Genomic DNA, 12,317 nt, shown 5'->3' with positions numbered 1-12,317 from the left:
TCAACTAATTTTCAGACCAAGTAAAATTGGATATCAGGTAAAATTGGATTAGGTCTCTTCGGGCATCAAGTCAAAACAACTCCAATTTGGGTCAGTTTGGGCCACATTTCATGTCCATATCAGGTTCTGGGTCGAGTAATTCGGGTCATGTAATCAGCTATGACCTATGGATCAGTTTTCCATGTCTTAGTCCATGCATATTTTCAAGTATTAATCTTTCATTATTTCAAGAATATAAAAATTCAACCATATCAAATTTAACCATTTTAAATGAGATTTGACCTTAACATATACTTCCTCCGTTCTTTATTACTTGACCCGCTTTGACTTTTACACTATTCACCACTCTTCCTTTGATAGTCTTTTGTAAATAATATGTAAGGAAGAATATATTCATGTTTGATCTTTTTGAATTCGTCTCAATAACTACTATCATAATATATAACTTTTATAATTTTTACTTATGAAAAATTTAAGTTATTGATCATTAAAGTTTTGCATCGACAAGCGTGATAAAAGAAACAGGTCAAGTAAAAAAGAACAGAGGAAGTAAAGTTCATATTGAATAACCTTTTAGATTTTTAGGTGAACAAAATTTTATAAAATAAGGTGAAGGGAAAAAAAGCCTTAAAACCCACCATTGAAGAAAAGAAGGGCAAGTTCAAGTTCAAGTTCAAGTTATAGACATACTGACATAGCACAAGGTAATTACGTTTTATTTCAAATCGGCTTACAAAACAATTTTAATTAATTTGAGCTCGAAAATCTACATACATACCCATGTTACACCTTCAAAATTGAACAAAATGCAAAATGATTACAAAATCAAAAGAAAAAATGGTTGAAGTGTCTTCTGTACAACATAAATATAGGGCTCCCTACTCAATTTATAACATTTAAAGAATAAAAATCCAGAAATTTTATTATCTTCAAACCTCTGTATACTTAATATTTCTTCAACAAGCTCCTCATATGAATATAGCACCAGGTTTTCGTCAATGATTTTTTCCTCCTCCAACCATCAAAATACTTTCCGATCACCCTTTTGTAGCTTGGCCTTTGTTGCACCATCTTCCAGTACTCCGCAATGTTTGGCCTAGTATTAATGTACTCATTTTCTAATCTTAGGAGCACCAAACGAGCTAATATTGGAATAAGCATGACATCTGCCATGGTGAACTCTTCTCCGGCTAAGTATGAAGTACTGCTCAAGTGTGTTTCTATTTCATCAAGTAGCCTAACCAAATGTTGTTCACTCCTCCTTATTACCTCTGGATCTTTCAACTTCTCTTCTGTATCATATTCATTTCTGAGCCTAAGGTGATAGGCACTTGCAAGATCAGGAAACTCTGACATCCTAGTAATAATCACCCGCCTTATGAATTTAGAAACATATAGACGGTGTTTCTCAGGGACATGAGAGAGCGTGAAATATTTGGGATTCCACTCCTGGATTTTGTGCATCCATTCAAGGACTTCTCTGCTGCTGAGCTTAATGCCATCTCCGACTGAAGAGACAGCTGCTATCCTTTCTATGTACCTGGAATCCAAAGGAGAGTTCCATGGAATCAACTTTTCCATCTTACAACTCACATTATTATTTGCCAACATTTAAAGTAAAATTTAAAAGTTGCAAGTGAACTTTATGTCTAAAGTAACAGGATTTTTAATTATTAATCATCAACCAAAAACCATATCAGAATTCAGAACATGCTACAGAATCCTATATATCAACTCAATACTATAAATCTTTTGCATATCAATCAATCAATCAATCAAAGCCTTAATCCCAAAAGTGGGGTCGGCTAACATGAACCAAATTTGATTATTCCGTGTAGTCATCAACATAAATCTTTCTCCTCCATCCCTTACGATCCAAAACTTCATCCTCACGTAAATCCATGCACTTCATATCCTTCCTCACTCCTTCCAACCAAGTCATCTTTGGTCTCCCTCTTCCTCGTTTAATCCCTCCATGGTCCCACTCTTCCACTCTTCGCACCGGTGCACCCTCGGGTCTCCGTCTTACATGTCCAAACCAACGCAGACGATTTTCCCTTAATTTATCTACAATGTCCGCCACACCTACTTTCTTGCGAATAACCTCATTTCTGATTCTATCTCTTAAAGTGTTTCCACACATCCACCTTAACATGCGCATTTCCGTAACCTCCATCTTTTTAATATGCTCTTTCTTAGAAGCCCAACATTCTGTACCATAGAGCAACACTGGTCTTATGGCAGTCCTGTAGAATTTTCCCTTCAACTTTAAGGGAATGCTGCGGTCGCATAACACTCCCGTGGCCGCTCTCCATTTAAGCCACCCTGACTTAATCCTGTGGGTCACGTCTTGATCAATGTCACCATTCTTCTGGATGATCGACCCTAGGTACTTAAAACATTCACTCATGGTCAAATCCTTTCCATCCAAACTCACCACTTCATTGCTTGTCCCCCTCTGAGTGCCAAAACGACATACCAAATATTCAGTCTTACTCCGACTTAGCTTAAACCCTCTAGATTCCAACCTTTGCCTCCATTGCTCCAACTTGACATTAACCCCATCCTTAGTCTCATCCACCAAAACGATATCATCTGCGAACAGCATACACCATGGAACCTCATCTTGAATTGGTCTAGTTAATTCATCTAGAACCGTTGCAAAAAGAAAAGGGCTTAATGCAGACCCTTGATGCAATCCGATTGTAATAGGGAAATCTTTTGTCAACCCTCCGCATGTCCTCACATTTGTTGACACATCCCGATACATATCCTTAACTAGGTCTACATACCTTCGTGGGATACCTTTCTTCAACATTGCCCACCAAAGTATCTCTCTTGGCACCTTGTCATATGCCTTCTCTAAATCAATAAAGACCATATGAAGATCTTTCTTCTTTACCCTATAAAACTCCATCATTTGTCTTATCAAATGGATTGCCTCCATAGTAGATCTCCCAGGCATAAAACCAAATTGGTTATCTGAAATGCTTGTGCATGCCCTCAACCTTTGTTCAATCACCCTTTCCCACAACTTCATAGTATGGCTCATAAGCTTAATTCCTCGATAGTTAGAACAATCTTGAGCGTCTCCTTTGTTTTTATAAACCGGGACCAAGGTGCTCTTCCTCCAATCTTGTGGGATCCTTGTAGCCGTCCATATCTTGTTGAAAAGGTTTGTTAACCAATCAATACCAATCTTACCCAAACACCTCCACACCTCTATCGGTACCCCATCAGGGCCAACCGCCTTCTTAGGTTTCATCTTCCTCAGTGCAATCTCCACCTCTACTCTCCTAATCCTTCGCACATACTCCATGTTGATTTCTTCATCACTCATAGAGGTATCTCCTATCACAACTCCATTACTTCCATTAAATAATTCATCGAAGTACCCCTTCCACCTGTCCTTGATGCCCTCCTCTTGCACTAGGACCATTTGGTTCTTATCTTTGACACACTTCACCATGCCAATATCCTTCCTTGCCTCTTGTCTTCTCTTTGCCATCTTATAAATGATCCTTTCTCCCTCCTTGGAATCAAGCTTTTCATAAACCTCCTGATATGCCTTTTCTTTTGCTTGGCGAACAGCTGCCTTTGCCTTGCTCTTAGCCTCCTTATACGCTGCAAAGGTTTCATCACTCCTACATTTTCCTAAGGCTTGATAGCATTCCCTTTTTTGCATAATTGAAAGAAAATCTTCTAGGACACGTGAATACATGAAACTTTCTGATGGGCTATATTTCAACTAGAATTACTAAGGACAATATCAAATACATAGTATTTCACTAAATTGTAAAGGTAGGAGGTCTACCTTTATGATCAAGGGTTAAATGGATACTGTCTTTTTGCAAGACTTAAAAGAGCTTCTTTACAATCGTATAGGAAAAGGCTACGCAAATGTGACCCACCCCCTACCTCATAAGTGGGAACCTCTTTAGAGTCATTACGGTGATGGTATGTTTGAGTATTTGACATCTACAACGTCCTAGAATAACAACATATAGACATCCAAAACTGAATACCCTGAACTAAGGATAGCATAACCGAATTAAGTACAAAATCAGCAATAAAAACAAACATGTATCAAAGACATATCCTCAAACTAATGGAATATACAGCGACGGTGTCCATTGAACTCCATATGAGTGCTTCAAGGATAAAAAAATTTGTTGCTAGAGGTATTGAAAATTGACAAAAAAAGAAAAAACAATGGCAAAATAAATCGCTTACTGCAGTATCTCAATCGTGTTGTAAAGAATGTGAGAACCATTCTGGAACACAGGCAACTTCCCACTTGGGTTCATCCGGAAGAATGATGCATCCATGTTCTTGGCAGTGATAGGATTGATATGATATGATGTATAATCAATTTGATTCTCTTCCAGTGCAAGCCTCACCTTTTGGCTATCCACAGAGAAGGGGTGATGATACAACTGCATTGTATCATCAATATAAACTCCGAGGGTGTAATGTAGGTAGTATCTCAAAACTTATCCGATCAATCACACACTAACAAGCTTCCTGTTAAACAGCAAAGGGGCGAGCACGACCAAAATAAGACACAATACACAACTGAAGGGTGTAAATAAGCTTAGGACACAGATTTCAGAACAGTACACAAAGTCTGATAATGAACACAATATAGGAAGCAAAAACTTTAAAATTTCCATACAGTCATTACTCATGAGTCCCAAAACTAAAGTAAAAACTTCATCCCCCCTCACCTCCCGGCGAATATAATAGCAAGGCAATAGACCACATCGATTATAAGATTCAAGCAAATGGTATTGGCATTACATTGAACATTTTACTATATTAGAGCATTATATATCTTACTTTCACCATGACCTCATCCATATAATAATAAACAGACTCCATAATTAGAGATATTTATATCACCTCCAAGTGAGCAAACCATGTTAATTACGTGACAAAATATAGAATATTCAACTTCATTAGTATGTCAATTTTAATCCATGAAGCTCACATCGACTCGAAAACCGGTATAATCTCTAAGTAATCAGTTAAGACCCTATAACAAATTAAAAAGAAAAACTTTCAGCAATATGATACTCCACTTCTATCAAACTAATTACACAAAAGTAACTTATTCACTTCTGCCAATAAAAAGGCATACCTTTCTATACCTCAAATATAAAGCTCCTCCAATATAAAAGCATCAAGGTTCAAGAGAATATGTAGCATACTAGTCTAAACATGAAATTCATCTGATTGAGCAGTATCATTAGAATTTTTTATAAAATTTCACTACATATTAACACTAAAACCCCAAATTAATTCTTCTCAACAATAATACAATTCAATCGGAAAAAACTACTGAAATTATTCTCATTTCTCAATTTAGTTAAGATATGATCTTAAAAAATACAATCCAGCATAAAACATGAAAAACCCAGAAAATTAACAAGTCCAATGATTGAGTATTATGCACAGCTACAACCAAATTATGAAATATAATCTAAATTAACAAGAAAAACCCACATCAAAAATTCAATAATTATGTAAAATAACATCAATAACAAGATTAAAGATGAAAATTGAATAAAAAGAGAGAAAGGGTATGCTTAAAACTTACCTGAAATGAGTGGAATTTTGTAGCTTGACTTTGCTGACGGCTAAAAACAGAGCATATATTATATTTTTTTTAATTGTTTTTTTTTATATACAAGTAATTTGGATGTGTTCAAGTGGAAGAGGAATAAATTAGTGATGAGAAGAAGGTGGGCAGTATCGCTGTCAATGAGTGGGCCCATTCTCCTTTTTTCCCGAGAGGAAAGTGAGGGGAATTTGAAAGAATAGGAATTTTGGGAAATTTTTGTTGATTTCATTTTAATTTTACAAACCCAAGATGTAGTTAAAAAGTTGAATGTATGAGCTCCATTCTAGAGATGATCATTCGTGGATTCGGTCGACAATGGATAGTTTGTGCATATTTGGAGATCTTATAGGTTAGATTGGTCTATTTGTTAGAGGGTTTTAAAAAACTTTTAATAATTCGATGATTGTTGTGTTAGAGTTTGTTCTCATACGTTTATTTTCAGTTCAGATTAGCTCAACTCAGCTCAGTTCATCTCCTAATTTCTCATCAGTTCAGTTCAGTTCAGTTTAGTTTTTATGACCCTTTGTATGGCCCAAATTCCATAGCCCAACTCATTATATATCAAGGTTTCTCAAGATTTCTAGAAAATTCTAAAACTATTGAGAAATTAATTGAGAATGGTGGAAGAATCTAGAACTAGTGAATACTCGTGAATATTCTCGATTTATGTGGACAATTTGAAGAGGTTGTGTGTAAAAAATTTCACACACTTCCTCAACCTCCTTACATCACCTATAAATATAAGGTGTTGGGCATCATTTGGGATATGTTTCTACCTACATATCCTCCGATACTCCGATACTCTCATACACTCTATGAGTGTCCTTCCATGCTTAGAGAGAATTTACCTACAAATACCGCTATGTAAGATATGAGAGTTCTTTATAATTTTTCCCACGTTTAATATTGTGTGTCCAATTTCTTTCTATTCATCTTGCCTTTATCTTTATCCTACTTATCTTATCAATCTATACATGATATATTTCTATTCATCTTGCCTTTATCTTTATCCTATTTATCTTATCAATCTATACATGATATGTGAAGTATAACACAAAACTATTTTTATAGATTTATCTAATAATTTTTAATTAAATTAAATATTCTACTAAGTTACACATTATCAACCTATGAAAATCAAACATTTGGCCAACACGCCGGAACTCATGGAAAGTGAAGGTTTCACCACCTCACATAATCATGTACTTGTTTGATTGTCAAAATAAGTTTAAAATATCCTTTAAATGTAAAGTTGTTTGGTTGACAAAAACATAAAAATATTATACTATTTAATGATATATGTTTTTTAAAAAAAAGTTGTTTACTTATATGAATATATTTTTATACACCTTGAATTGGGTAATTGAAAATTCAAATCGGATTAAAATTTTCTCTTTCTTACTTTTCTAAAAACATAGAATTATATGGATAAGAATGAAAATAGTTGATTTTGTTAGGTTAAAATACAAAGTAAAACTTTTTAAAGATATAAAAAAAATTACTACTTACCAAATAGTTTTGTTAAAATGAACATATAAATTCTTATACTTGATCAAATAATTTTTCTTAGATACTAGGTAGTAAAACTCACTTAACATTACAAATTTAGTAAAACATAATATTCTACATACATTCACCTTATCAGGAATATCATCCAATTCAAATTTAAATTAATCATCAAATAGTTCACAGAAAATTTGATGTGGACTTGTTTCACAGTAATATTATTGTGGAACTAAGGTTTATTCACACGTAAGTACATAACTGGCATTATATTTAATACGGAGTATAGTGACCTTTATTTTTTACATAGTGATCTTTATTTTTTACATAGTAACATTTTTTTTATATGAGAATGGTGATAAATCAGAGCAAATTAAATTTTCACTTAAAAATCGCAAAAAGGTAAAAAATCATCAAAATATAAATACTAATAACACTGATTTACGCGTGTTTTTGATCATGAATTCCTAATTTTATACAATTTTCAAGAGTATATTTAATGCTTATATATAGGGCTACATATAACATTACTCATAGTAATATGCCTTGTTTTGAAGCAGACTCCTTACCATCAAATTATATTTACGGATTATGTTCTACTTTTACAGGTTGTATTGAACTATTGAGTTGGAGGAGGATACCTTAGGCCTCGGATATAACATGCTTTACATGAGAATGATGATAAATCAGAGCAAATTCAACAGTTGACTGATGGGGCAATTAATAAGATGCAAAGTAATAGTGGGGAAGGAGGTGGGGTCCCTGATTCGTTGCTGCTGGCTTATTCGGCTGGAATACTGAATGAAAGTAACCTTTCTTTGATTAAAGAAGGGTCTGTTGAAGGACAGAAGGTGGGAAAGGAAAAGAGCTCCTCTACTTTTCTTTTTGAAGCAGGGACTAAGCAGGGGAGTAAAAAGGGATGGAAGAGGGTGGCGAGGCATGGGGGGAAGTAAGCATGGAGGTGGATGATGGGGTGAGAGGAGTTAAGATGGAGGCATAAAAAAGGGGGGCTGAAGAAGTGATGGAGCAGTTAGCAAATAGTGTAGAAGGTGTTAGGAAACGAAGCAAAAGTAGTTCCGAATCACCTAAGACATCTGTGTTTTCGACAGAGGTTGGCGAGTTCTAACCCCGTCAGCTCCAATGAGTATCCTAAGTTGGAACTGTCGGGGTTTGGGCAACCCTTGGACAGTTTGAAGACTCCGGAGGTGAAGTGTTACTTTATGCCCGAGTTTGGTTTTCGTTTCGGATACCAAAATTAGTAAAGAGGCGGTGGAGGGTCTTAAAGGGAGGTTGGGCTTTAATAATTCTTTTAGGGTAGCAAGTAGAGGGAAGTCAGGAGGTTTAGGATTATTTTGGAGTGCGGATTTCGTGGATTTTAGTTTAATTTCTTTCTCCCAAAATCATATTTGTGGAGAGGTTATGAGTGGGAGTGAGAAGTGGCTTTTTGTAGGGATTTATGGGTGGCCTGATTCAGGAAACAAGCATCGTACGTGGAGCTTGGTGCGACATCTCTGTGAGGGGACAAATTTACCTATCGTGGTTGGTGGGGATTTTAATGAAATATTGTCTTATGATGAGAAGGAAAGCGGTGTTGATCGTGAGAGGATGGATATGAAGGGATTCAGAGAAGCTATGGATGCTTGTGATCTTCGTGATTTAGGCTATAAAGCCAATGGTGGACATGGGAACGGGGTCGAACCGTCCACACTCGGGTCAGGGAGAGGTTGGACCGATATCTAGTGTCGACTACTTGGACTAGTTTATTTCCCCATGCTTCGGTTGAGCATCTTATGAGGCATCGCTCGGATCACGTGCCAATTGTTTTGAGGTTGACTGCTAGGCCGAGAAGGAGAGGAAACCGAACTAAGAGCTTTAAATTTGAAACATCCTGGCTACTAGATAGTTCCTGTGAGAATGTGGTGAAGAAAGCGTCGGAGGAGGCGGGAGGTAGTGATGTGATGGGGAAACTTAAACTCACGAGCAGCAATTTGGCAGTGTGGAGCAAGAAGAAGTTTGATGACTTGGGGCAGCAAATCGAGAAGGTGGAGAAAGCTCTACATTCGGCTCAGCAAGAACGGGTGACGATGGAGAGTTGCGAGAGGTGCAAAGAGCTTGAGAAAAAATTAGATGAGCTTCATTGCAAACACGAGGCATATTGGTTCCTGAGGTCACGGGTTTTGGAGGTAAGGGATGGCGATCACAACACTAGCTATTTTCATCACAAAGCTTCTCAGAGGAAGAAGAAAAATCAATCGAGGGACTTTACGATGAGGATGGGATTTGGCAGGAGGATGAGGATTTATTGAGGGGATTGTTGGTAATTTTTACTCGCAACTTTTCACCTCCTCTAACCCTTCTGATGTCAACATTCAAGAAGTGTTGCAACATGTGAAGACAGTAATCTCTAGTGACAAGAATGAAGAGCTCATGAGGCCGTACACCAAGGAGGAAGTATTTCTAGCCCTACAATAGATGCACCCCTGTAAGGCTCCTGGTCCGGATGGTATGCATGCTATCTTTTATCAAAAAATTTGGCATATAATTGGGGATGATGTGTTTAACTTTGTTCGTAGTATTTTATGTGGCACTTCTACTCTGGAGCATGTCAATAGTACTAATATTGCTTTAATTCCGAAAGTAAAATCCCCTGTAAATATGTCCGAATTCCGGCCAATTAGCTTATGTAATGTATTGTATAAGCTGGTCTCGAAAGTGATTGTGCTTAGGTTGAAGTCGATTCTTCCTAAAGTTATAACAGAAAATCAGAGTGCTTTTGTTCCTGGTAGACTTATAGCTGATAATGCTCTTATTGCACTAGAATTGTTTCATACAATGAAGAAAAGAAGTAAGAGTAAAAAGGGCACAATTACTTTGAAATTAGACATGAGCAAAGCATATGACAGAGTCAAATGGGGTTTTCTGAAGAAATTGCTTCTCACAATGGGATTTGACGGTAGATGGGTGAATTTGGTAATGCATTGTGTGACTTCGGTTTCTTACTCTTTTATTATTAATGGAAGAGTGGGTGGAGCTATTAATCCCACCCGGGGATTGAGACAAGGAGATCCTCTCTCTCCTTATTTGTTTATTTTGAATTGGTGGCTGATGCGTTTTCCCACATGTTGCATAATAAAATTCAAACTAATATGTTGCATGGGGCGAAAGCGAGTAGGAGTGGGCCTGCTATATCTCATCTCTTGTTTTCATATGATAGTTTACTTTTTGCTAGAGCGACACGACAGGAATGCGAAGTGATAGTTAATGTACTCAACCGCTATGAAGTAGCATCCGGGCAAAAAATTAATTATGAGAAGTCAGAAGTGTCTTTTAGTGGAGGGGTAAGCGCAGAGCAACAAGATGATTTGATTGGGGTACTCAATATGAAACGTGTTGATCGACATGGTAAATATTTGGGTATCCCTACTGTGGTAGGGAGATCGAAGAAGGCTATTTTTGGTGCTATTTTAGACAGAATATGGAAGAAATTTCAGGGTTGGAAGGAAAAGTTACTCTCCAGGGCCGGAAAAGAGGTGCTCCTTAAAGCCGTGAATCAAGCAATTCCAACCTATTTAATGGGAGTATACAGATTTCCTAGCTCGGTTATTCATAATATCAGGTCGGCTATGGCAAGGTTCTTTTGGGGTGACTGATGTATTTATTTTATATAGTATTTTACCCCCGTCCCTTGGTCATAATTAGTAGTGTTTTTGGCTCTTTAGAGCCACTTTTATTACTAATTGGTGTTTTCTAGTGTTTTCGTAGATTTGGTTGACTTTTGCAGGGATTTATGCTTTTGGAGTATTTTCCCGAGATATTTTGGAGCAATCACGAACATTGGAGAAGCACGACCAGAGTTTATAGCCCAGGGCCGGTTAGAGCCATCGAACCGGTGATTAAGGGCTCGGTATAGGTGATACCGGGGCATTTGGACCGAGTATTCAAGACCCAAAGAGGAAACCCAGATTGGCCCGAAGAATTGGAGCCCAATCGAAGTCCAAATAGTGGCCCAAATGAGCCGCCCGGCCAAAAAGGCTGGCGCCCGGAGGCGCGCCCGGCCAGGCGGGAGAAGCTTAGTCTGGCGCCCGGTGACGCGCCCGGCCGGGCGCGAGATTAGTATTAGAGACAAAAAGGCGCGCCCGATCGGGCAGTGTCTCGCCCGATCGGGCGCGTGTTTTATTAGTTGATGTTTAACGTAGTTTTAATTTGTTTTAGCTTAGGATTTTTGTACGGAGTATAAATACTCCTCCGTAATACGATTTTAGCATCTCTTCTTCTCTCTTTACTCTTTCTTTACTCTCTTAATTATTCTCTTAGAATTCTTTTCTCTTAAACCTTTGTTCTTAATTTTTCCTTTAATTCCAGATTTATTTTTGGTAACGATTTATCTTCCTTTAATCTTAGTTATTTATTTTATTCCTTTAATCATGTCTTATTTCATTGCTTTGATTAGTTTAGTTTTTAATATGTGTGAGTAGTTTAATTTCTAGGGTTTATGGGGATCTAATAAATAATATGAAAGGGTAAATTATTGTTGTTGATTATCAATGCTAGATTAATTTCCTATTGATTGATTTAATGTTATGTGACTAGATTAGGCCTATCTTTTATGCATGAGTTTGACAATATTGATTCAAGAATCGAGAGATGAGAATTAATGTTTAGGTCTAGTTTCAATAGGCAAGTTAATTTATAAATGGTTAAGTCAAGATTCGAGAGATGAGATTTAATACCGGTAAATTAATTGTGTGATTGTAATACGTAGCGAGAGCCCTTTACAATCTGGTTAATTGATGCATTGATGATTGACTATTATTGATTATTGGTATTGCATGATAATTTCTTATTGGATTGTTTTAATGTTTTACAATTGCGGCTTGTAAAAGTATAGCAATATTAAATTGATGAATCGAGCAGATGTTAATTTGATATTAAAGGCTATTTTCAATAAGAACTTAGATCTAGTAAATTGCGAGAGCCTGTTAGATCTATGTTGGTTAATAAATTGCGAGAGCCTGTTAATCATGTTATTTATGCAATGTCAATGATTGATTATTATGTTTTACCCTGGAGTATTATTTATTGGTGAACCTATGCCCTAGATCCTTTTATATATTGTTTTCTCCCTATTCCTATTCTTTGTAGTTTAGTTTCATACTCAAATATAAATATTGGTTACTTCATAATCTAGATT

General features: G+C 36.6%; 1 protein-coding gene across 1 annotated transcript; it reads right to left on the bottom strand.

The window, feature by feature from the left end:
* Window positions 1–695: 695 nt before the first annotated feature.
* On the bottom strand, window positions 696–5,710 carry LOC145639212 (glutathione S-transferase TCHQD-like). Its single transcript, XM_081690387.1, has 3 exons — window positions 5,600–5,710; window positions 4,234–4,524; window positions 696–1,540 (listed from the first exon to the last, which is right to left on the bottom strand). Exons 2-3 carry the CDS (start codon window positions 4,440–4,442, stop codon window positions 946–948), a joined length of 804 nt encoding a protein of 267 aa, XP_081546513.1. The 5' UTR covers window positions 4,443–4,524; window positions 5,600–5,710; the 3' UTR covers window positions 696–945.
* Between the last annotated feature and the right edge of the window lie 6,607 nt (window positions 5,711–12,317).

The sequence above is a fragment of the Chenopodium album genome, chromosome 7, assembly GCF_948465745.1.
Source record: "Chenopodium album chromosome 7, dcCheAlbu1.1, whole genome shotgun sequence".
In the NCBI taxonomy this organism is placed as follows: domain Eukaryota; kingdom Viridiplantae; phylum Streptophyta; class Magnoliopsida; order Caryophyllales; family Amaranthaceae; genus Chenopodium; species Chenopodium album.
The sequence above is the reverse complement of the archived record's forward strand: the minus strand, read 5'-3'. Positions and strand labels throughout refer to the sequence as shown.